General features: G+C 44.1%; 1 protein-coding gene across 1 annotated transcript in view; it reads right to left on the bottom strand.

Annotated features, from left to right (window-relative positions):
- Window positions 1-26,288, bottom strand: part of ABTB2 (ankyrin repeat and BTB domain containing 2) — a 214,914-nt gene that overhangs the window by 16,404 nt on the left and 172,222 nt on the right. The window contains exons 4-7 of the mRNA XM_030560073.1: window positions 13,295-13,447; window positions 5,691-5,856; window positions 1,820-1,909; window positions 1,256-1,357 (exon numbers count right to left, since the gene is read on the bottom strand). Of these exons, the coding sequence (XP_030415933.1) occupies window positions 1,256-1,357; window positions 1,820-1,909; window positions 5,691-5,856; window positions 13,295-13,447 (511 nt within the window). The remainder of the gene's footprint in view (window positions 1-1,255; window positions 1,358-1,819; window positions 1,910-5,690; window positions 5,857-13,294; window positions 13,448-26,288) is intronic.

Here is a 26,288-nt window from a genome sequence, read left to right as displayed (position 1 = left end):
AAAGCGGAGATAGGACTCTTTCAGTGATCATCATTGTAGGGAAGGTTTTGACATTAGATTTAGAAGTTTAAATACTTAAAACATCTAAGTGAATAAACACTCACTGCAGGCAACATAATACGTCCCAGAGGAGCAGAAGGCTAAGTTCAGTCCAAGGAGCCTTGTTGATGTAATTCTCAGCACTGTCTCCCGAGAGTATCACATGTATTATCTCACATGTAAATTAAAATTGTACAACCTTTGAAAAGCCAGAGTGCACTGGCAACTTGCCAAGGACATGAAGGATGAATCTAATTTGCATTAACATTTGCATACATTTGTAAAACGAAATATGAAAACCCCCCACATTAGCTTATAGTTATGTCTTCCTTGAAAGCTGAACAGAAATTGCTTATTGCCTCACCAGCAGCAGAAAACCTCCTGTGGATCACTTTTGAACTCACCCTGAAGTTAGAGAGAGAGGGTGGGTACATTGGAGGGCTCCACAAGGCACCCCCGGCACCCAATTCTGCATGCCCTCTGTGTGAATTCAGCAGAAAGGCTGGCAATGAGCATGCACAGAGCTTGCAGGAAGGGAATCCAAATGTACCTAGTGAGCGGCTGGAAGTAGCAGCACTCTCACTGATGATACATTCAGACCCTATTCTAGGAGAGTCACAGCTTGTAGGGCTGGAACATGCAACTTGCAGGGCATGCAAAGGGAGCACAAAGTGCTCTGCTTCTCTCAGGAGCGGGCTTTTAAGAAGGAATGGACAGGCAACTCGATTTTTGCACCTATAAAAAGTATTCGGACCATAGCTAATGTTTTCAAGAAATATGTTGCCCAAGCACTCTGCCCATACTTTCACACGCTCCCCTGAAAGCACCAGTTCACCAGACACCATAGTTAGTGGCCAATCCACATTGTTCTGAGTCCAGAAAAAACACAAGAAATTAATATAGAAATAGTAATTAGAAAAAAGAATCAGAATTTGTAGGATGTTTCATTGTCAAAGCCTTTCCAGAGCTTAACGAATCAACCCCCAAAGCACTCTTAAGGGAAGTCACATTCCCCTCATTTTACAGGTACATGGATAAGAAGTGATTTTAAAAAGACTTGTAGACCAAAGCCACAAAGGGAACCCGGGTCTGAGCTGGGTTTAAAAGCTAGGAGGTCCTGGCTCCCTGCCCTGTGCGCAGAGAAATATATCACCCCTCATTCTCAATGTATATTTTAAGGATTCGTGACAACTGTGTCTCCCTTCCCTTTGCTTACCTGAACTACGGAGATGTGTCCATGTAGAACAGCAAAGGTAAGCGCAGTCCAGTGCCGGCTGTCGGGATGGACTGAGGGGTATCGGGGATTGCTGCCAGGAACCTGGGAACATGAAAAGCTCAGTTATTGACCATTGCAGTCTCTGTCTCTCTCCCATATTCTTCAGACTCTACTGTAACTGGCATTTCCCTGGGGAATAACAACCCCTGGTGGTGACAGACTAACACCATTCGAGAGTGCTGCCAGTGCTAATCCTTGTGATCTATCTTCTAGGCTTCTCTAATGTGCCTATTGATTTCCCTTAGTGGCTGCTCTTTCCAAAAGGAGATCTTATTTGCTCCCTATGTCAATCATTATTTCAGCCACCAAGCGCTCCAAGGGGCTTTGGACTTTATTTCTCCCAAAACCTTGAAACAATGAGCTCTGAAAGGAAGGCCCTTCCGTGGGTCTGGTGTACAAACTCCACAAGCTGGAGCTTTTGGTTGCCAGGAGAGATTTTGTAACCGATCCTGCTTATTTACAAGTCAAAGATGAGCAGTTTTCCTGGGTTTGGCCCTTACTTACTGGTATATCCAAATTTGCTCCAGCATCAATCAGCATCTGGACCATGGCTTCGTCTCCAGCAGCACAGGCGTACATTAGTGGGGTCATGCCCTTCGGGAAGAAAAGTCAGCAACAGTTAGACATGTCTAACAACAGAGAATCCATCTGCCAAAGTGGCCGATGGGACTGGGTCTGTACTGTATGTATCTACGTATATGTGCAGTGCGTGATGTACAATGTGTGTGCGTGTGCCTGGGAGATGTATATGCGTTTGCGATTTCTGCGTGCTGTGGGAGAAATCAAGACATTAAAATCGGAATGTGACGTATCCTACATCGAATAAATCGCAAATGAGCTAGCAATAATTTTAAATGGGTTATTTAAAATCTTAATCTTTGCATTGAGCCATGTTTTAGAGGCAGCAGGAAAGGAACGTAACTCCTTGCATCCTCCTGGGCCAGGGAAACTTAAGCAGAAATTAGAAGAAACAGGGGTGTTTTCTTGGCAAACACAGTCTCCATTGGTAAAACAATATTTGTTAAAGTATTTCAGCACTGACAGAACATTTCTACCCATAAAATCTCTTTCTTACTTTCTCTCTGTTTAAACAATGACCACCCAGAGATTACTCATGAGCTAGACTGGCCCTATTTACAAACAAATCACTCCAAAAATAGCCAAGCCCAGGATGCTAATGGCCAAAATGCTGTCATGATGAAATAAATTGAAGCTCACATCTCAGGTTTTTTCACTTTTCATTCTCTGGGCTTTTTAAATGTTATTTGATTGAATTTTTCACAGGGGGCATCTCTGCACTAATCAAACAATAATTCAGCCTCATTGCCACACAAAGGGGCCTGAATCAAACCCTGGCTCCAAATGCTAGGTGTGGAGTTTGGATCCCACGCATGCTGCTTAAGCTTCTCTCTGAAAAGGCCAGAATCTGAATGCCCCCAAATTTGGGACAGTTCTGATCTGGAGCTGGAACTGCGTTCTTCGGGAATGCTTAGAGCTTGGGTTTGGCTTTGATGCAGGCCCATTACAAGGGTAGGAAATTCAGCTGTGGATTCAGAGTTAAAGCTGTGGTTTAGGTTCTGGGCCATCTCTATTTGTAACTAGAGCCCTGCCAAACTCATGGGTTCAATTCTAAGGGGTTTGTACAACCCCATCTTTCCATTTGATTCATGGGGGTTTTACACTTCCCTCTCCACAAGTTTTAATCTGTATTTCAGGTTTAGATAAAAACCAAGAACTCAAAAGGAAACTCACCCCAAACCTCTGAGTTTTATTTTTTTTCCCACAGAAACATATGAAACCAATGAGTAACGAATGGCATCCATCCAATGGAGACCATAAATCAGTCCAAGACCGTGCCCCAAGCTCAAACCTCAGTAACTCTACTCTGAGTATTGGGGCTATGACTAGAGCTGGGTCTGAACAAACACCTTCAAAATCTGAACCTGGTTCTGAATGGTGGGGTCAGCAGCTGTCGCACTTTCATTTGATTGGGTGGCCTTTACCAGGTAAGTTTTGTCCAGCTCTGCTTGCCACAAGTGGGGCAGTCACACCTGCCTGTAATGACTCAGAGATTCCTGCCTACCGTGTAGCATTTTAAGAATGATTTCCTTTAGACAGGGTAAGTCTAATACAGGATTTCTCAAACAGGGGTTGCCGCTTATGTACGGAAAGCTCCTGGCAGGCCGGGCCGGTGTGTTTACCTGCCCTGTCTGCAGGTCCGGCTGATTGCGGCTCCCACTGGCTGTGGACTGCTGCTCGGGGCCAATGGGAGCTTCCAGCAGCTCCCATTGGTCAGCTTCCAGCAGCAATCCACGGCCAGTGGGAGCTGCGATCAGCCAGACCTGTAGACAGGGCAGGTAAACATATTGGCCTGGCCCACCAGGGGCCTTCCCTACACAAGCGGCAACCCCTGTTTGGGAAACCCTGGTCTAATATGAATATATCAACTGGGCTGGCTTCGTGTCCCTTTGGTTAGTACTCCACCCTGCTGTCCAATAGACCTGGGTTCTGTTTCCAGGCCTTAAGTCAGTTTTCCATAGGCAGAATGGCTCTGGCACATCCCATTACAGAAACAGATGCCAGCTGCAAAGTTTAGATCTGGATCCAGATCCCACAGATGGTAGAGTTGACATCTAGGGTTTTGATTTAACCCCATCTTTAGCTGGTAATGCAGCAGAGGAACCATGCTCAGTTCCTGGGCCTCTGAGAGAAGAGAAGAAGGGTCTCGCATTGTTTCACAGTGATACAAGTGGCTAATCACAGAGCAGCAATGTCTCCATAGACATCTTCCTCCAAGCCTCCTTAGTCAATAAGATGCCAGGATGCTGGGCTGTACATTTGGGAGAGGTGTCCTCTGCTGAGGAGACACAAAGCAAGCACCAGTACAGCGATACTTAACACTAGTTTAATGAAATCCTCCAACAGGATTGGCTACAATATGACATCAATCAGGTGATAATGAGACTATGCTATCAACTGTTTACAAAGTCTTAAAACTCTTAACTTGTGCTGTCAGCAAAACCCATCAAAGTGCAGAGTTTGGCTGAAAAACAATCCCCCACCCTCTGTCTGGCTGCAGGGGAAAAAATCCTCAGTCAAGAGCAATGGGCTCTGGGCTGTGATTTCTTTGGTGTGAGGATAAATAAATCAGCAGGTCACCAAACAAAGCATCAGAGGCAAAAAATATCAAAGATATGTTTTGAAAGAACAAAAGTCCTCTGGGCTTTATATCCTGAAACCACAAAAATGTGAGGGGAAAAAAATCCCAAGTGGCAGATTTTCATGAAACAAAACAGACTGGAGCCATCTGTATTGTTTTAAAAGTGGCACTAGTCTTCCTCCAGGGTGTCCCACAAATGTGTGCTGCTGCCCCTATGCCCACAATGCCTATGTAAATCAGGTCACTGTTCATCTAACTTACCTGTGCACGACCACCTTGCATGGACAATGCCCGTAAACAAGCAATTTTATTTTTTTTTTGCAGAAGCAATAGGAGTATGTGCATTTGTGAAGGTGGGTCTATTTAAATATAGTTTGCAACCCTGCAATAATGTGCAGCACTATAGATATCTCAAAGTAATATTTTAATTCAAAGTAAATTCAGTGCAAGGAAAGGTGCCCTGTACGGAAGTCCATGGTTAATCATTGGGACAGAATCAGCATGGGCAGTTCCAGGCTATTTGGCTCATGTGCCTCAACTCAGATCTGAAGAGACCACTTCAGAAGTGAAAGGGTAGAGAAATCATCTGCCTGTTGAGTTCTTCTTGGCCTCTCTGTAGCGAGTTCAAACTGGGGCTTTTTGCATGTCCACTGGGAACTGGGCTAAGAGTAGGGTGACCAGATGTCCCGATTTTATTGGGACAGTCCCGATATTTTCTTACATAGGCTATTAGCCCCCACCCCCTGTCCCAATTTTTCACACTTGCTATCTAGTCACTCTAGCTAAGAGCAGCATCTAAATCACTTCATACAGGTCACTCAAAAGCCATCAGATAGTAACACCTTTTGGTCACTCACTGACCTGACCTGAATTTCAACTGAAGAACCAGAGGTGACAGCCACTGGCAGCACGCATGTAGGGATCTTAATTTTGCAAACATTTAGGTGCAAGACAAAATCTAGCTTTCCTATTCTATATCCTGAATACTAATCTATTCCCCATTTCTGCCAGAGACATGCCATAAAGTATTCCAGAGAATGGAGGGGCTCAGCAAATGATGTAGAAACAATCCTCTTAAAAGAGTTCACAGGCTAACCCAAGCTAGAACTTGAGAAAAGCTCAGCTAGATAAAAAGTCATCATGTACTGATTTGCCTCTATAGAAAATATTTCATTTCTTCACGCGGGGAAACTGTCTCAGGGTCTTCTCATATACCTGATCATCCATTGTGTTAACCCCATCAGGTCCCAGCGCCTCTATAGCTTGGTTGATCAGATCAGTCCTTCCACAATTTAACATTCGGAAACCCAGGTCCTGCTGGAATCTTTCAGTAGCAGCCTTAGCATCCAGTCTTCGGAAGGAGCTAAAACAGCATTCAGGCCTGTTGAGGACAAAGGCCAAAAAGTGCAGCAATCATTTCAGGAGGGTTTGTGTTTTAAATTAGCAATTAGTTATAGTACTGCTTCTCCACATGGCTTTACGGTCCATTCTTGGGTTTTTCTATTTTGCCTGCAGAAATGTTTATTTGTTATATAATTGTAATGCATCAAATGTATATGAAATCATATTCAGAGAACAAGAGGGAGAAGAACTTTGTTGAAATAAAAAGTACAAATATAGTTCAATGATTAAATAATCATTATGGCTCTATGTAAGAGCCTGGCTATTATTCCCAAATAAGATTTTGCCTATCAAGATTTTCCGTTTTATCACCTTACTCCCACATTTTTTCATCCCTGCATTATAATGAAGATTGTCCATATCCTCTTTTGGGTGGCAAACCATTCTCAGATCCACCCCAATAAAATCAAACTTACTCCTGGGACCTATATTTATATTAGGCTCCTATCCTTCCATTTTTCTCCTCTTGACAGCTACCAAGCTATCTGCTTCTAAACAAGATAAGGGAGTCTGGAGATTATTTTAAGTCTCCAGACTTATCCTTTGAGAGACATCTGAATTCCGAGCCTGGGAACCTCTCTTGTGCACTGAAGGAACATTACCAGGTTGTAGGCATTTCCTATCTCAACTGGACCTTGACATGGTCACCCACATTGTGTGATTTCATTTGCTGCCTCTTCACTGGCAGCTTGTCCTGACACAGGCTCTTGCACCAACTCAGAGCTGCTGCAGTATTTGGCTGCCAACTTCCTTTGAAAATTTAGACAACCTCAACATATTTTAACCTTTTTTGAAACTTTGCATGGGCTGCCAGAGAAGTAATGCATTCATGGTTTTACTTAGAAGGCTGTGCGTGAAACTTACTCAGGGCCTCAAACTTATCTGGTAACTTTTCATGCTCTTGTCTTTGCAGGTGGATGACAAATGGCAGCCAGATGCCACAACAAACTTGTCCACTTAGCAAAGTCCTTCACCCGTCTAGTGGCTGGCCTGATTGTACATGGGAGTCCAGAACAACACCACAGCCAAAAATCAGATGAGGCCTTTGGTGATCTACCAGCATGAGGAACACTAGGTGAGAGTCAATTTTGGCAATTGATCTTTGATTATCAGCAGATAAGTATGCCCAGTGGTCTGTGATGGGATGTTGGATGGGATGGGATCTGAGTTACTGCAGAGAATTCTTTCCTGAGTGCTGGCTGGTGAGTCTTGCCCACATGCTCAGGGTTTAGCTGATCGCCATATTTGGGGTCGGGAAGGAATTTTCCTCTGGGGCAGATTGGCAGAGGCCCTGGAGGTTTTTCGCCTTCCTCTGCAGCGTGGGGCATGAGTCACTTGCTGGTGGATTCTCTGCAGCTTAAGGTCTTCAAACCACAATTTGAAGACTTCAATAACTCAGACATAGGTTAGGAGTTTGTTATAGAAGTGGATGGGTAGGGTTCTGTGGCCTGCTTTATGCAGAAGGTCAGACTAGATGATCATATTGGTCCCTTCTGACCCTAAAGTCTATGAGTCCAATGTGAGCCTCTAGCCAGCGAAGCTAGGAACATTGTTTTGGTTTAAGACTAGATACCTTCAAGAAGTTGCCCATGGCCACACAGAATAGCTTCTTGGGCTAATACACTGCACAAGGTTGCCCGTTGGTTCTTACTAAGATCTTGCCTACACTAGGTGAAAATGTGTTACAACACTCACTTGATTGGAATACCTTGTATTGCCTGTTCAAAGTCTTGCAACAGCATTTTTCAACCACCTCGGTCATTTTACAAGTGTTGGTTTGCAGTGCCTGGGACAAGGCCTTCAGCTCAGGCCCAGATGAGCAGGTGCCACCTACAATGGTGTTTCTCCCCATTGTGGACAGAAAACCACACTGCAGCTATGACTAGATGGGTTCAATGGGTCCTAACTTCACCCCACAATGCAGAGACCTACACTTGAAAATCACCTCAAATCTCCTGCCTCTAGCAAGTGGGACAGGTGCCTCACAGGTTATGCAAGTGTCCAGGGGCTATTCAGAGAGGTGGCAACTATGCCCAGCGCAGTACACCTTCCTTCAGAAAGGAGCTAATGTCTAATAAGTATTTCCTAGGAAAAATTCAGTAGGAAGGTAACATTACAGTCTTGGGATTTTGTTATTGTGAGAGATTTTTCATATATTAGCTTGTAGTTATTAGGGCAGTTCAGTGAAAAGGTGTGTAGGGGGAGGCATTGGCTCTCTGAATCATCAGGCACCGGAGAAAGATGAGTGCAGTAAACAGGCCAATAGTTACTGCCAGAGGTAAGGTAACAGGTGAAGGACCAATGACCACTGCTAGAGGCCATAGGTGGATAAACAGTCAATCCTGGAGGTAGGGTAAGTGATTAGATGGACACACAGAGCACACTTCTATGATAAATGTTATTATGATACTATATTCCTATGTTCCCCTGGGAACAATTAGCTTCTGTCAACTTGAAGTCTAGTGAATTTCAGAAAATGAGTGAAATGCATCTTCAAGTGCTGTACCAGCCCTTGAGCTGCTACTTTACTTTGCTAATTTGTTTGGCTCTACAATCACTTTGTCCTAGTTTCAAAGTAAGTGCTCTGTGCAAAACAAGGAGAAACTCCTTAACCAACACTACGGAAATAGTGAAACGGAGAACACACACAGTGCTGTCAAATACACCAATTAGAAAAATAGAGAAATACCTTTGGCTCTCATCTCTCTGTTACAGTGATCTTAGCTATGACTTGAAACAATAGGTGACGCTATCTCAGACAGCCAGGTGGTTTTTAAGTTGATGGTGTCCATTTAAGCAGGTACTGTCAGGGTGAGGAGTGACGATGTTTATAGATCACTTTGAAATAATACATGGAGAGCGCTGGCTTGAAAATCTTATATTCACTGTCTCACAAACAAACAGGTGTGGAGAACTATTGGTCTAAGGAATCTTTATCAGAAGATAGATATATACAGTTTCAGGACAGAGGTCATTATAACAACAGCACTTTGCCCTTCTCCACTGCCTTTCATCCACGAATCCCCTCCAAGTGACAGAATCCTTCTGCGAGGTGGGAATTATCATCGTACTTTGTGGACAATGCAATGGAGGGACAGAGCAGTTGTGATTTGCCTAAAGTCACACATTCAGCCAGAGGTACAGCTGGGAATAGAACCCAAGAGTCCTGACTCCCTGTCACTTGCTCTAATCACTAGCCAATTGCTTCCTGTAAGTGGGAAGGTCATGTCACTGGCATTAAAATAGTGACACCTCCCTCTTTTCAACATTTTTTTCCATGCAGCACAGACAATGTTCCCAGCTCCAAAAACCCCAACATGGGTCTTTGGGATAACAGCTTATAAAAGAAGGGTCAGAACAAACAGCTTATGAAGCTCAATTCTGACTTGTGATTTCTGCCCTCTGCTGCAAACATGATGTGCATTATTTGATGCAAAGGCTGCCTTGGTTGCATAGAAAGATTCATGGTGTATCATTATGTCCTTGGAGAGGTCTGGTGAAAGGCGGGAGAGAAAACATGGGTGTGGGCAGGGCCGTCCTTAGCCATAGGCAGAACAGGCAGCCACCTAGGGCACCACTAGGTCTGGGGGCACCGCTCTGCTGGGAGCCTGGACAGACGGGAAGCAGTGGAGCATGTAAGAGCAGGGCTGCTGGGTCCTAGAGAGAGATGAATGCAGCACAGTCTGAGGGAGGGGATTGGCTGCTCTGGGGTCTCTGGGAAGGGGTGAGGGAAGGAACTCACCTGTAGGGTGACCAGACGTCCCAATTTTATAGGGACAGTCCCGATTTTGGGGTCTTTTTTATATAGGCTCCTATTCCCCCCCCCACCCCATCCTGGTTTTTCACACTTGCTATCTGGTCACCCTAGCTGGTGGCAATTGGTACCTATATAAGACAAAGCCCCAAATATCGGGACTGGCCCTATAAAATCAGGACATCTGGATCTGGACAACCTAGCTGGAAAGCGCGTCTCTCCCCTGGGCTGGCACTGATCCATCTCATCCAGGGGGAACTGCACAGGGCAGGATGAGCTGCTGTGGCTTCATGGGTGCCCCGTCCCTGAGATCAGATGCTGTGCTAATTTCACCATGGTCAATTGGGCTGGCAGTGGTGCCCATTGGCATGTGATCAGACCTGAGGGTTTGCTGCTGCTGTTGCCACTCTGCACCCCACGAGGTGGATTTTGGGGTCCTGCAGTTTTCCACCCATCTCCTCCTCTACTGCAGCTGTTGGACCAACTGGCTGCAGGGTGAGCCGAGCATGAAAGCAGTACTGTGTTTCCATTTAGATTGTCATTTAACAAATTTGGTCCCCAAAAATGCTTGCTAACAATCCTGAATTCAATTTCAATATTTTTTTAAAATCAATATCTTAGCCAAAAACAGAAAATTAAGTTGACAATTATTTGTGTCAAGTTTGGTATGGGGAAGGGAGTGGGCCAGTTTTCATTAGAGAAACAAAAAATGTTGACTGACTTTCCAATAGCCCTGTTACTGCTAAATAGAGCCCTCCAACAACAGTAATATGCTCATCTCCTTACTAATGTATAGAGAAGGGGTCGGCAACCTATGGCACATGTGCCAAAGGTGGCATGCGAGCTGATTTTTGATGGCATGCAGCAGCAGGCTGAGCGGCTGAGCCCACCACTGCTCTGGGGTTCCGGCGGCTGCCCCATTGCCACCTGGGGTCCTGGCTGCTGGCCCCACTCAGCACCCACTGCTGGCCTGGGGACCCCCAAGGAACCCCAGGCTGGCAGCGGGCTGAGAAGGCCGGTGGCTGAGACCCTGGCTGAGCCACTCAACCCGCTGTCGGCCTGCGGTTCCATTCACTCTGCTGGCAGTGGGCTGAGCAGGACTAAATTCAACGAAATAGGAAAACAAGAGAAACTAATGACAAAGTGCAAGAACCTAGAGCAGTGGTTCCCAACCTTTTTCATCTGGCACCCGCCAGACAAAGAACTGTGGCAATGGATGAGCATCTGCCAAAATGCCGCCGAAATTTGGCGGCATTTCAGCGGCAATGCTCTGGATGATGCTGCTTATTGGCAGCAAGCAGCATCATCCAGAGGCATTAACGCAAAAATGCCGCCGAATTTTGCTGGCATTTCAGCAGATGCTTGTCCGACGGCCAGTACGCAGGTGCACTGAGAGACCTCTGTGGGCGCCATGGCACCCACGGGCACCGCGCTGGGGACCCCTGACCTAGAAAGCCTCCTGAAGCACAGCTACCATTTTGATTTAAATGGACTTGAACTGCATGAAGAATTGAGTATACTGTCATCCGTGTTGCCATATGCAAAATCGATAATGGACACTGTACAGTTTACTCATACCAGCAAACTTGTTGACATATATCCTAATGTGTACATTGCCACTCGTATTCTACCGACAATTCCTGTAACAGTAGCATCAGGAGAATGGAGTTTCTCAAAACTAAAACATTAAAAACTATCTCCGCTCTACAAGGAGTCAGGAACACTTGAGTGGTCTTGCTATTCTTGTAGTCGAACAAGACATCACTTTGTCTTTGTCATACAATAACATTATTCCTGATTTTGCAGCCAAAAAAGCCAGAAAGATTGCTTTTAATTAAAAACAAATCCTTGTGTCAATACCTCTTTATATAACTTTCCAATAAAATGTTGACAAATAAAAAAATTATATTATTTGCATCATTCTGTCAAATCAGAATTTTTTCTATAGTGCTACTTCTTTAGTGCTAGTCCATCAGCATTACAGTGTGCTTAACTACGTTCAACTGGTTTTAATAACATGAATGTGGCAAGTTTTCCAATATTGTAAGCTTATGTTTGTGTTGCTAAGAGCAAGACAGGCACAGGGGCACCAGTTTAATAATCCCGCTTAGGGCACCATAAATCCTAAGGACGGCCCTGGGTGTGGGTAGGAAAAGCACCTGGTTTTTCTTACAGATTTTTTCTTTTCCCCTGTAATCAGAACAACATGGATAGAAACCTTCACCAGACTCCTTCCAAGAGCCAGTTTTGAAACTCCTCTCTCACCAATCAGAATACAGAATTGAATTCCTGTATATTCCACATGTTGTGGCCGAATCCCTGTCCTCTTTCCTCCCCCTCACTCCATTCATTCATATGAGTATCTAGATTGCCTGGGTTTCTAAAGATGGCTTTGTGTGGTAATGACAATGGCCCTGTAAGGCTTTTAACCTGACGTTTATCGGTATGTACTCTCAGCCTTAATTCTACCTTATCAAAATTTATGTCTAGGAATTTCCCTTTAATTTAGATCAATACACTTCTGAAACAGAACCTGAAAAACCCTTTCCTCTTTTTTCTACATGTAACCTAGAAATTAAGGAGCCATTTGTGTTTTATATACAATCTCTCTCTACTGGATTTACAAAAACCTGTGGAGATTAAAACAACACAGGATACCTTTGAAGTGGGAAGTCTCAGACTGTGTTTTGAACAGTTCCTTCAATCTAGAGGAAAGATTGAAAAAAGAACTATGAAACTAAGATTGAAAGGAGAACTCCTGAAACTAGCAAGAGAGCATGCTGATAGCTTGCCCTTCTGCAGTGCCATCTGAGAACCTCAGAGCCTTTTACTTTCTTTATTTCAGCTTTGCAACACCTTTTGAAGGTGGTAAATATTGAGGCACAGGAAAGTTAAGTAACTTCTCCTATGCCACACAGAAAATCAGTAGAAAAGCTAAGAATAGAACCCAGAAATCCTAACTAAAAACCCCTTGCTGCAACCACTAGATCAACCTCCCTCCTTCACACAAAAGACCTAAAAGTAACAATACATTTTTTCCTTACAAAGTATGTTACAAATATCATTTATTTTTATTTATGTGTTCACTGCAAAGTCTTCATTAATTAAATGCAGTGGGATTAATTTAAGGAGGAAAAATTCACTTTGCACTAATGTGTACATTTCTGGCTAGGGTACCACAAAATAATTGCACAATACCAAAATCAGTGCTAACACCAGTAAACTTGGCAGAATATAGAAAATGAATGAAACTCAAATGAGTACTAGTGGCCCCAGCTTACTGTAAAATTATGAGCAATCTATGTGTGGATGAAGGCTCTCTTTAAGTCTAAGACTTTAGACTTAGGCTCTTCACCAGGGTATTTAAAGCGGCAAAGAATGATCTCGTGGTTAACACTGGGGTCTAGTCTCCCTATACTTTCAGTCTCCCTATACTTTCAGCCTGTCTCTGCCGCAGACTGTGTGCATGACAGAGGGCAAGTCACAATCTCTGTGGGCCTGATCCGTAAAATCAGGATAAAACTTCCTTAGCCCACAGGAGTGCTGTGAGGCTAAATTCAGTGGTGTTTATAAAGTGTTTTGAGATCGTCCTCCAATGGAAGGTGATACAGAAGGGCAAAGTGCTATGATTATTATAACTGAATGTAAAGATAAGCCCACATACTTCAGCTGCCGTGGTTCGCAGTCCAGTCCTGGTAAGAGCAGCCTGGCCGTCTGCCTGATATCATCGCTGTCCACAGTTAAACTGCGCCGATGCTCAGCGTAGGTGATAGCCACTCGCATCCACTCCATCAGCGGGGGCAGAAGCATGAAGGGCCTGTGCAGAGAGTGAAGAGACCCGTTACAGTCAATGCTGGTTTGTTATCTTGCATGGTGAGATAAAATGTACTCCACAGTTTCCTAGACATGAATGTTGGGACACGGGCCAGAAGGCTCCCTGTTTTATCTCTTGATAAAACTCCTCCTGCAAAAGTGAAGTCTGCCTCTTTAGCCAAGTGCAGCTGACTGATAGTTCAACAGGTAAAAAATAACTGGATTTGGGATGAGAGTTTTGACAGCTCAGCCCAGATTATCTGAACTTCAGTTTACCCCAGACGGAGTCACGTTCAGATATGTGACAGTGCGTGAGACTAAGTGAACAAAGAATGTTGCCTCCTGGTTTCTAGGCCGCAGAAGGTTAAGGGGCCTGCTACTGCTCCTAGCAACCGATGGGCTCTTTTAGCTCAAGTGGTTGAGGCTTGTAGTTTTGGAGCTGAAGGGTTTGTCCTAGCTCCTCATATGTGAGTGATTTATATAATAAATGCACTGTTGTCTGTAGAGAGACAAGGTGGGCGAGGCAATATCTTTTATTGACCCAACTTCTGTTGGGGACAGAGATATTACCTCACCTACCTTCAGGGCCGTCCTTACCCATACACAAAGTATGCAGCAGCTTAGGGCACCAGGAAATTTGGGGTGAAGGAGGACGGGGGCTTGGGGAAGAGCCGGAGCAGGGGCTGGAGCAGCACACAGCTGCTCAGGGCACCAGGAAATTTGGGGCACCAAATTTCCTGGTGCCCTGAGCAGCTGTGTGCTGCTCCAGCCCCTGCTCCGGCTCTTCCCCAAGCCCCCGTCCTCCTTCACCCTGCCCCCTCCCCACCTCTTCCTGCCCCTGCTCCGCTCCAGCCCCATGCCCCTGAGCTCGGCAGCATGGCCAGGCCTGCACTTACCAGCAATGGGAAGTGCAGACATGCCCCCAGCCGCACTGCCGGTGAGTGCTGGGGGGTGGTTCCCTCCTACTCCCCAAGGCAGCCCCCCCCACGGAGGACTGGGTCCCGCTGCCCCTCCGCAGAGGCTTCCCCCTTTCCCCTCCATGGGGGAGGATGTGTAGGGCCCCAGAATAGCTAGGGACCGCCCTGCCTACCTTGTCTCTCTAATAGCCTGAGATTGACACAGCTTTGTTGTCTCTAGCACATGGGATTTGTTACAATGATCTGACCATCCATTATGACATTGAAAATATCCTTGACTATTCAATTAACCAAACTTACTCAAGGCTCCCCCTTGACATTCAGTTAATCTATGTTTTGTGCTGTTAATATCAGTGGCTTTTCTCACGCTACATTCCTAGCACACACAGATCAGGTCTCCATTTCTACACATTTAGCCCTCTAGATCTCTGCAGAACTGTTAGAGCTACTGTCAGGTATGTTTTTCCACAGATAAACAGCGAACACTCACTAGGCTTCTGTCCCATTCCAGAATGTGTGGGATTCCCTCCTCTGGTGATGGGACGCCAACGGCAGTCACAAAGTCACCAGCAGACCTTGAATTTGAAGAGCTTGTGGGATAAAAAAGTTTATTGATCTGAGCAGAATTTTCAGGGCTTTAAATCTCACTCCTGAGCAGGAGGGTAGGTCACCTGGTGACCAAGAGGGAATAACTTCAGATTGTAAAAAAGGGTTTGTTAGCCACTTGCTGGCTGCTCTTCTAATTTTAGTTGCTTTGCTCTTGTCCCACTTACCTGCTTGGTCCATTAGGCCCTAGAAACCAAATCTGTGAGGCAGAATGACCACACGTGTAACCAGTCTGTCTCCTTTGAAGCATAGATATCCCTTGGTGCTCAAGAGGAATATCGCTACAGCACAGAGGTCCAATGGGAATAGGGTTAAAAGGGAGCTGGCTGCATAACTAGGAAACAATAGTGGCCTGATTTACAAAGGTTCTGGGTACCTGCAGCTCCCCTGGAAGTTAGCAGCTCAGCACCTTTGAAACTAAGACATGAGCCTAAATGTAGGAACAAACTGCCCAAACCATTGCAGTCTCTGTTGAAATGACTCTCCTGCCAGCCTTGTGCCCTCAGTAAAGTTGTTTATTTCATTGCAATAACTTTATGCCAAGCTATAGTGTTCTCTTCCCCCTTGCCCTAAACCCCAACACTCCATATTACTGTGCAAGTCAGGGGAATCACAATCTCTTCAGGTGAGTGACCAAAGATTTCAGCTCCTGTTTAGCTGTGAAAGCTTTACATGTCCATGGAACTTCTGCCCTAGGAATGGATTTCCTTATATTCCTCCTTTCACACAATTATTTCCTTTCTTCCCAGCTCATATGACCCTCCTAGACATGCTCACAGGAGCAGCTTTGTGTTACTATGTCAGCATAGATCCTTGCAGCTATTATGTGATCGAAACTCTCTGAGAGACAGACCAGTTCAGTGGGATGAAATGCCAACACTTCTCCCTCCCCCCAAAATAAATGGTACTATCACACTACCTGGCCTTTCACCCGAGGTGCCCTTTGCCTTCAGGCAAAGGTTGATAATTCCACAGTTTGGAAAATACGGGGAAAAAAATATTTTCAGAAAATTAATGGGAGATGCCTCAAGCTAAGCAACACACTTATGTTTGTGCCTTGCTCTTTGCAGTTTTTAACATTTAGAGACATTTGGCAGCCCATAAAACGGAGTGATCCAGCTCTGGAAAAGGTTCTGACTCTCAGTGCCTGGATTGCAGGGGCTCAACATTGTCCAACAACATACTCTGTTTTCAAAGCAGAAGAAAGCTACCATTGCTTCATTCAGTTCCTCCCTAAAGGAGGGGCCTTAAAAAAACCGAATAACCTAGCATGAGAGTTAGGGAAGTGCATGATAGCGATGCATAGAATGGGCACGTCTCACATGTGTATCTTGTGAAGTGTGAGATTAATATCTGACAGTGACATGTTGACAATGTTTTAACAAGAAACTCCTGCATTTCTCTCGCCCTTCAGCTTGGGATAAACTCCATGTTTCCAGGGGTGGAGACAGGAATATTTCTTGCAAAAAGGTGAATCTACTCCTCCTCCGCCCATTTAAACAAAAATGTTTTCTCAGACCCATAATCAAAGAGAGAGGCAGTAGCAGTACTTTTCAAAGGAAGTTATATTAAGTTCACTAGCAAAAATGGTTGTAACTATTCTTGGAAAACAGACTGTGCTCATTAGCAAGAGAAAATCATGGAAGGGGGAAGGAGGTATCATCCCATGGGAACATGTTTAGAAACTATTTAGTACTCAGTGCCAACTTGTCTCTTACAAAGGGTAAAATAGCTCTTCAGAAGTATTTTTAGCCACACAACCTCTCTGCTGCGGGATAGGCTCACCACCTGACAGGTTCACCAGGCTGAACTGGAGCTCCCAAAATATTGTTGACTTTGAAACTCTCCCCTCAGAAGCAGCAGCAGCAGCACCCCAGGAATATGCCCCCTCTGTTAAACTGTTTTTACTGATGAGATTGAAAGATTGATTGGTTGATTAAGGTAATATAAATAGACAGACTTCTCTAAGGCATCTGACTTGGTAACCACATGACATTTTGATTAAAAAACTAGAATGATATAAAATTAACATGGCACATATTAACTGGTTTAAAAGCTGGCTTACTGATAGGTCTCAAAATGTAATGGTAAAGAGGAATCATCATTGAATGGGTGTGTCTCTAGTAGGGACCTACTGGGATCGGTTCTTGACCCGATGCTATTTAACATTTTTATTAATAACCTAGAAGAAAACGAAATCATCACTGATAAAGTTTGGTGCTCACACACAAATTGGGGGAGTAGTAAATAATGAGGAGGCCAGGTCACTGAGCCAGAGCAACCTGAATTGCTTCATAAATTGGGTGCAAGCACGTGTTTTAATATGGCTAACAGTAAATGTATATGTATAGGGACAAAGAATGCAGGCCATACTGACAGAATGGGGGCCTCCATCCTGGGAAGCAGTGACTGAAAAAGATTTGGACGTGATGGATAATCAGCTGTTCCAGTGCAACGCTGTAGCTAGAAGGGCTAATGCCATCCTTGGGAGCATAAACAGGGGAATCTTGAGTAGGAGTAGAGAGGTTATATTATTTTTATATTTAGCACTAGGGTAATTGCTGCTGGAGTGTTGTATACAGGTCTGGTGTCCACAATTCAACAAGGATGATGGTAAATTGGAGAAAGTTCAGAGAAGTGCCACGAGAATGATTAAAGGGTTAAGAAAACTTGCCTTACAGTAATAGACTCAAAGAACTCTGTCTATTTAACTTAAAGAGAAGGTTAAGGAGTGACTTGATTACAGTCTGTAAGTACCTACATTGGGAACACATATTTAATAATGGCCTCTTCAATTTATCAAAGAAAGGTATAACATAATCCAATGGCTGGAATTTAAACCTAGACAAATTCAGATCAAAAATAAGGTGTGAATTTTTAAACGGTGAGGGTAATTAATCATTGGAACAACCCACCCAGGATTCTCCATCATTGACAATTATTATATCAAGACTGGATGTACATGCATCCGACGAAGTGGGTATTCACCCACGAAAGCTCATGCTCCAATACGTTTGTTAGTCTATAAGGTGCCACAGGACTCTTTGCTGCTTTCTAAAAGCTATGTTCTAGGAATTATTTGGGGGAAGTTCTGTGGCCTCTGTTATACAGGAAGTCAGGCCAGATTATCGCAATGGTCCCTTCTAGGCTTGGAATCTATAAAAGACATGGGTTAGTCGTATGCAAAGAATGGGAGAGCTCCATGAGTGGCAGGAACTTACCCCAATTTTCCTTCCATTTGAGCACTGGTATCACATGCTTGAAGGATGTCTACACTGGGGCATAATTTCCATCTTGGGTAGATGTACACTTGGCCTGCACTGTAGCTGCAGCGGCATGAGCTAGCTAGCCAAGTACTTACTTGGGATCTTGGATGAAAGGCCGTCAGTTGAATCTACTGAGCATTGCCCCAGGGGCTTCTACTCTGTCTTGTTCCCAGAGTATTTCTACCTCCTTCCTGAGGTCTCCTCTGTTCCTGTCCTATGAGGCTCCTCTCTCTCACCCAGATGACTAGGGCATTGAGGGACTTGGGGTAGGAAAGAGACATTCTGCCTGATGCCTCCTTTCTTCTCTCTCTGTGCTGGGACTCTGGTCTCCTGCTAGGTTAACTGTGAGATGCATAAGGGAGTGAAGAACTGGGGCCAGCAGTGGCACAGCAGCAGCAGAGGGGAGAGGCTGGTGTTTGGAGAGAAAGAGAGGGTTTTCTTTCTGCTGGCAGGTCAGGCAGGGCTGGTCCTGGGACATAACTGGAATAGCCCATTACTGATCTGATATGTCCTGTGCTGGTGGATTTTATACTGCCAGGGCAGTGATGGGACTGGATGATTTAATAGATCTTTTCCATTTGTAATTACTGCTACCTAATCCTAGGTAGCTGCTTTAAATACATGCAAACCTGGGAGCATCTCAAAACATATGTAAACACTATAATTCACACTCTGTCAAGTGTGAGCCACATTAACTCCTCCCCATGCGATTTATGGGAACTATATGCCAACTGCTCATGCACAGAAATCCCAGATCTTCAGATGTATGGTTTGGAGCTTAGTATTGTACACTGTTTCCATTGGCACCAAACAGAGACAGAGAAAGAAAAGACAAGGGAGAACAGCTGCCTTCCTAGCTATCATCTCCCAAGGAAGATGACAAAAACATACCTATTCACAGACCGAGAGAGGGGTAGAGGGCTTACACTGAACTCCTGTACGAGATGGAGTCAAATAATAATTAATACCTGACACAAACGACCCCCACATTTTGGCCAAAACTGCATGGCTAGGGCCCATTTCATCTGTGGTATGTGGGTGGGTCAAGGTCATTGTCAAAGAGACAGTTGGCCCTTCAGCAGACCTGAGTGGGAGTGCTCTGTTCCTGGCAGGGGAATAGCCAGGAAAAGACCAGAGAAGAGGCCCAGGCTGAGTAACTCTCTACAGTGCTTAGGCAGAAGGCTTGGGAGGGAAACCCGCAGGGAAAGCCTCAGCATGGACAGAGCTAAGAACCCTGCACCAAGGATGTGACACAGCTAGGAAGGCTGGGTGGAAGATATGTTGTTCTGAACTTTAAATGAATAAACCAGACTCCCAGGAAAGGGAGGGTTATTGAGGAAACAGTCAGACTGTGAGTTTTATTAACTAGGGAAGAAGGGAACATGAAGCAGCAACCAAAACCAGACCAGGTAAGCCCCGCTACAGTCACCCAACAAATCAGTGGCAGATTAGAACCTCAGACTCAACTCCCAGCCACTTGCTTTAGCCAGCAGAAAAAAACTGCTTCTTTTAATATATAGTTATGGAAGAACACACAATAACATGCACAGTGATTTAGAAAATGCATGCTAAGACATGTTCCTGGCTCCAAAGAGCTTCCATCTAAAGGACTCATATTTCTTTCAGGGTCCAGATATTTTTCTCTCCAGAAGACCTAGCAAGTGTGCTGGGACAGGAAGGTAGGAACTGCTATACTGGATCAGACCAGAGGTCTGTCTCAACTAGTGTCATGTCTCTGACATTGGCCAGCACAGATGTTTCTAAGGAAGGGACAAGGAGTTGCTTAATGGACAATTGTGGAATAGACCGACCACCAGGGGAAGCTTCTTCCTAAACCCCATGAGTTACTGGTTGGCTCATATATTAAAGCATGAGGACGGTTTAATATTCAGTGGGTGTTCTTATTATGCATATCAATGTCTAAACTTTTTTAAAAATACCGCGAAGCTCTTGATGCTGAGATCAGAAGCAGTGAGTTCCACAGGTTAGCCATGAATCGTGTAAAGACTATCTTTTTATCAGAAGTTGTCAGAATTACCTCAGCAGAATTTTTTTCTGTAATGTAGCTGCCCTTGCAGTTTTCCACTTGAATATGCAACAAAAACAAGCTAGTCCTAGAATGTCTTCAACCTAAAAGTTCAGCTCTGATCTTACTTAAACCAATATTAAAACTAAACCAAAGTTGATTAGAAAACATGACAAAGTTGCTGGGTTTGTGAGGAACTGGTTATGGATAAAAAATCCTTGAGTGTGCAGCCCACTTGCAATTTACTGTAATCACATTTTTATAAACTGCACCTTAACTCGGAACAGGAAAAGCTCCCCCTTTCCAGGCTGAAGGCAAGCACTGTTTCTGCTCTGGAATGCGCTATGCTTCTAGTTAGAAAACCAAGTCTACATCATCTGTATGTCACCAGAGAGAGGGCTCTAGCTCTCTAAATAGAGAAGGTTAAAAAGCAAACTGTGCCTAAAACTGTGTTCAGTTTCTGGTAAACATAAGCAGTGGCCTTAAGCATAAAGACTGCAGGTTATTGGCATGGCCTACTTCCACCAACCCTTCCACATGCACACGCAGTCCTGTACTGAGTCATGGGCCCCTCTGATCTCCCCACTAGCACCGGGACTGGTGAACTACCATGAGTCCAGAGCTCCCTCCCCTAACAGTGGAAACAGAGAGGGACTGTAGGCAATTCATTTCTTCCTGTTGATCCCACTTACTTCCTGCCCCCCAACCCCATGGCAACTTGAGGCTTCTCTGCAAATTGTAATGCTGATCTTGTACAGATGATAATTCTGGAAACAAAGGAAAGGATGAATTCTTTTGTGTGACATTGGATAGAAGTGTTGGACCAGATCTCCAGCCTTAACCTAAAATTAACATGCATTTACATGCTTAATTCACCTTAGCAAGAGGCAAGTGCAACTTGTGTGGCTGAACTGTGCATCTTGTGTGTGTTAAAGTTCCGCTTGTACACACCGAGGAAAAGCTTTGCCAGCTATCTACTGCCCTGACAGTCTGTGCTAGCCAATGAACACCTACAGCCCAATCCTGGCCTCCTTCGAAAGGACTGCAAGATGCACTCCCTAATCCTGCCTCAGATTGGGCAAGTGCGTCATCAAATTGTTATTAAAATGCAGGTTCTTCACAAGACAGATTAATGTCTCTCACCAGGTCAGGATCTCCTTAAACCATTTCTGTGCATCATGACCTGACCAACTACTTAATAAGTATGCTTATTAAGTTTGCAGAGGATACCAAACTGGGAGGGATTGCAACTGCTTTGGAGGACAGGGTCAAAATTCAAAACGATCTGGACAAATTGGAGAAATGGTCTGAGGTAAACTGGATGAAGTTCAATAAAGACAAATGCAAAGTGCTCCACTTAGGAAGGAACAATCAGTTTCTCACATACAGAATGGGAAGAGACTGTCAAGGAAGGAGTATGGCAGAAAGAGATCTAGGGGTCATAGTGGACCACAAGCTAAATATGAGTCAACAGTGTGATACTGTTGCAAAAAAAGCAAATGTGATTCTGGGATGCATTAACAGGTGTCTTGTAAACAAGACATGAGAAGTCATTCTTCCGCTCTACTCTGCGCTGGTTAGGCCTCAGCTGGAGTATTGTGTCCAGTTCTGGGCACCGCATTTCAAGAAAGATGTGGAGAAATTGGAGAGGGTCCAGAGAAGAGCAACAAGAATGATTAAAGGTCTTGAGAACATGACCTATGAAGTAAGGCTGAAAGAATTGGGTTTATTTAGTTTTGAAAAAAGGAAGACAGAGGGGACATGATAGCAGTTTTCAGATATCTAAAAGGGTGTCATCAGGAGGAGGGAGAAAACTTGTTCACCTTAGCCTCTAATGCTAGAACAAGAAGCAACGGGCTTAAACTGCAGCAAGGGAGATTTAGGTTGGACATTAGGAAAAAGTTCCTAACTGTCAGGGTAGTTAAACACTGGAATAAATTGCCTAGGGAGGTTGTGGAATCTCCATTTCTGGAGATATTTAAGGGTAGGTTAGATAAACGTTTATCAGGGATGGTCTAGACAGTATTTGGTCCTGCCATGAGGGCAGGGGACTGGACTCGATGACCTCTCGAGGTCCCTTCCAGTCCTAGAGTCTATGAAAACTGTACCAACTACTATAGCGATATCACAGTCTATAGCCATGTTTCCAGTACTGGTGAGGGCAAGGGTTAGTTTCCTCTTTCTGGGTGGAGCCTAGGCAGGCCCTACCCTCAGGGATGGTTGCACTGAGGGAAGCAATGGCTGCACCAGCTGAACAGGTGAAACAAGGGGAACTCCTCCCTCTGTTTCCCCCCAACTCCCAGGCTTTATATGCCTGAGCAGTGTTCATAAAGAGGCATAATCTCCATGACTTCCAGACATTGCTACTTTGGAGTTTTGTTATTAGCTCTAAAAGTCCTAGGTCTTAAGTGACTTGCCCAAGGTTACACAGGAGATCACTGTCATAGTGGGGACTACAACTCCTGGCTCTCAGCCTTGTGCCTTAACCAAAAGGCTAGCCTGCATCCCTTCCTCTTGCAGGTCTATTCTGCTATCAAAACCCACAATTAACTAAGGATGGGCAAGCTGACCTGAACCTTCATCAGTCCCTCCAGCCAATCCAAACCAAGAATCTGTAAACACTCCCTTCATCTTATCCCACCCACCTCCATTTCCCCCCATTTCATGCACCAACTGGAAATGAGAAGCCTTGGAAGTCTCATGAGAAAGTCCATTTTTGTGAGATTTCCAGGCTGGTTCTTCAGCCTAAAGGCTCTTGGGAAGTTTGGATAAAGATCCAAAAACTTCCTACTTTTTGTTCTTGTTCAGACCAACCCAGCTCTTGGTGATCCCATGCCAAAGAGTTTGTCTGTACAGCAGCTGGGACATAGCCCAAGCAGACAGACTTGCTGTAATGGGGCTCGTGTTAGCACCCTAAAAACAGCAGTGGCGATGTTACGGCTCAGGCTGCAGCTTGGGCTCTCAAGTGCACCCAACCCTATAGGCATGTGAGCCCAAGTGTTTACCAGGGCTGAATGGCTCAGTCCCACTGCCGTGTAGACGTTCCCTAACTGAGTTCCCTTAAGAAATACTGCGAAGTGCTACAGGTACAATAAAATGCATAGAAAGAAAACCACGTATACATTGTTGATCCTAGCATGCATGCAAAGAGATACCTTAGAAGAAGGATGGTGCTGCACCGGCATGCTATGTGATTGCCACATATCCAGGAGGGTGGAAGGCTTAAAATGGAGTAGTCTGTTGCTCCGACACTAGCATAGATCCTGTGGCCAGGAAAACCAAGAGCTGATTCCTATAGTCCAGAAGCTGCAGTAGAGGACTATGTGAAGACCACACTGCCTGCAAGCAGATTCTGAGATGGTCAGGGCAGCATCTATTGGGGGATGATGTGGTTTTTCAGCATGGGGTACTGTGACCTGCCCTTCCTGATTTTTGCCCAGTATCATGATATGATTCACTATAATTCCCAGGAGCACCAAAGGGATCAACAGAAACAACAAGCCTTTCAGTTGTGACAGAATTTTGCCAATTGTGTATTTTAAAACACATGTTGCTTCTGAAGCCAAGGACCTGTTTGCCAATTCAATTCCAGAACAGATTTTCAGGGCCCAGCTGCAAAACCCTGAAGATGGGCGATCACCCTTCTTAATGGAAACTGCTGACAGACCCTAAATTACAACAGTGTGAACTAAGTATCAGTAAAATGCAATTTTTTTTTGCAATACTGAAATATATAAAGCCATTTAATTAGTTTTAACTGTAAAACAAACACAGTCCTGATTTAGACAAATGGTTCTGGCAATAAATAGGAAATCATTTCCAGTTAGCTTACAGCACCAGCCAGAACATAATTAAAATTTCAAAAGAGAATTTTCCAACACAAAACGACATTGTATGGAGCACTAGACTGTCTGAGACTAACAGGAGACTCTTTAATTTAAAGAAAGAGGAAAGACTGATACCAGCAATGCTTGTTCCTGAAATGAAACTTTTTTTTTTTTAAGCATTTGATTGATGTTGCATTTGTGTGCAATGTCCTGTTGCTGCAAGTGTGGCCTTTGTGTAACACAATTCCCATTTGATGTTGATGCCAGCATTTTCCTAATTAAAAGTTAATTTTTCAGTTGTCAATAATTAGCTGGAGTCTGAGAGAAAAAGTTCCAGAAACGGACTTGGTCTGGAGGTGTGAGCAACCATTTAATACACGCAGATGAAGTGAACAGTGTGTGCTGCTCAGCGCTGAGGTACTGCAATAAAATATGTGTACTAAATCATGTATTCAATCCACCCAGGCCTGCTACCACTTTACTCAGGCTCTGGCAGTATTATGCTGTAATCTCATCAAGCAAGCAGAATCCAAGTGGGCCATTACTTGGACAGGAGACTACCAAACTGATGCAAGAAGTGGTGGTTGTGAATCAGTAGGGGATGCTCTTCTTCAAAGTGATGAATCAATGCTCGTGTATGAGGTTACTTGTGTTACACATGACATCTTTTTAAATGAAAAACAAGAGGAAGAGTCTGATCATTTGTGATCATGCGATACTATGGCACTTTTTGCAAAAAGCACAAATGTTAATGTTGGTCTCCTAGCCAAAGGCCAGTTTCAAATAGATTCCATATTATTCTTCAGTTCCTGTCCTCAGCTGTTGTGCAGAGTTGCTGTGCACTCTTGAACAGCTAGCTATTCAGCTTTATCCAGAGGGGAGTGAAATGATCACTATATATATATGCCCTCTTTTGTCAGGAAACTTAATTAACTAATGTTTGCCTAATGCATAGAGATAATTAAATAAATGGGAGAGACTGAGATTAAGAGGTATGATTACTATAATTAGTATTAAGAAGGGCTCTGAATTTAAAGAGGACAAAAGCTAGGTGCCATCCTGCTATACTTAGCTACTGATCATTCTGAGCGAAGCTTGAAAACGTAGTGATGGATTAATAAACCCCTTCTCTTTGCTACATTTAAGGCAGAGAGGAAATCTCACAATTTGAAACCCATTATGTTTGTTTCCTTGTGCAACATACCTCCAGTCACAGATAGAAAGTTAGTGAAAGTTTTGACAGACGTAACTGGAGGGATTCCAGCTCTACAATTTCAAACATAGTAGATTTGTACTATGCATCCTTTAAGCCTCAGACAATCAGAAAGTGGCACCCTGAGTCGTAGCCACAGATTTCAGATAATTACTTTCTGTCTCAGCCACCTTAAGTGTATAATAAGTAATTGTATGTTACACACCATCTTTGGACACAGTCTTTTGGCTAATATGCCATAAGAACATCCATAAACAGGAAATGCAAGTAAATGTCAAATGCTAGTTTTATACATGGATGTTTTACCACACATTCTCGTGGGAGCTTTTCAGCAGATAACAGTTTGGCTTTATCATGAAGAATTTAGGCAGGAGACCTTCAGAGCTATTCTGTGCAGTTTTTGGCACCTATTGGATAATATGAACTTGCCACCATCTCAAATGAATTATTAATTATGATGCTTTCTTCTTTTGGATAAATAGCATCAAACAGTCGTACTCCTCAGGTTCATAGCATGAGGTTGCCAAATTCTTGTTGCAATGAAATCTATGTGCTTCAGACAATAGCCACAATTATTAGATAAATCATACACTTGGGTTCTGCCCCTGCTTTTTAAACACAACCCTTTACCATTTGAGTTTAAGGAAAACCCTTTAGCTGCTAACAGTAGCAGGTCCCTTAACCTCTCTGTGGGCCAGCACCAAGAGGGCAACATCCCTCACTCATTCACACAAAGCCAGTATATTACTAAAAAACATCAACCTGCTGGAGAAACTATAGATAGCCCCCTCTCCTCACTCCTACTCAACAACACACATGTATTTCTAGGGCACTGAAGAATAGACGCCAATCTCACCAGCTGGCACTAATAATATGGGGACTCTTTCTAAACTGAATCTTGCAAATAAATAAGTGACATATAAGCCCTGATATTCAAACAGGAACATGCAGTTGTGTGCACAGTTACCATGACTTCTAGCGCAAATGAGG

This window comes from Gopherus evgoodei, chromosome 4, assembly GCF_007399415.2.
Source record: "Gopherus evgoodei ecotype Sinaloan lineage chromosome 4, rGopEvg1_v1.p, whole genome shotgun sequence".
NCBI classification, from domain to species: Eukaryota; Metazoa; Chordata; order Testudines; family Testudinidae; genus Gopherus; species Gopherus evgoodei.
The sequence above is the reverse complement of the archived record's forward strand: the minus strand, read 5'-3'. Positions and strand labels throughout refer to the sequence as shown.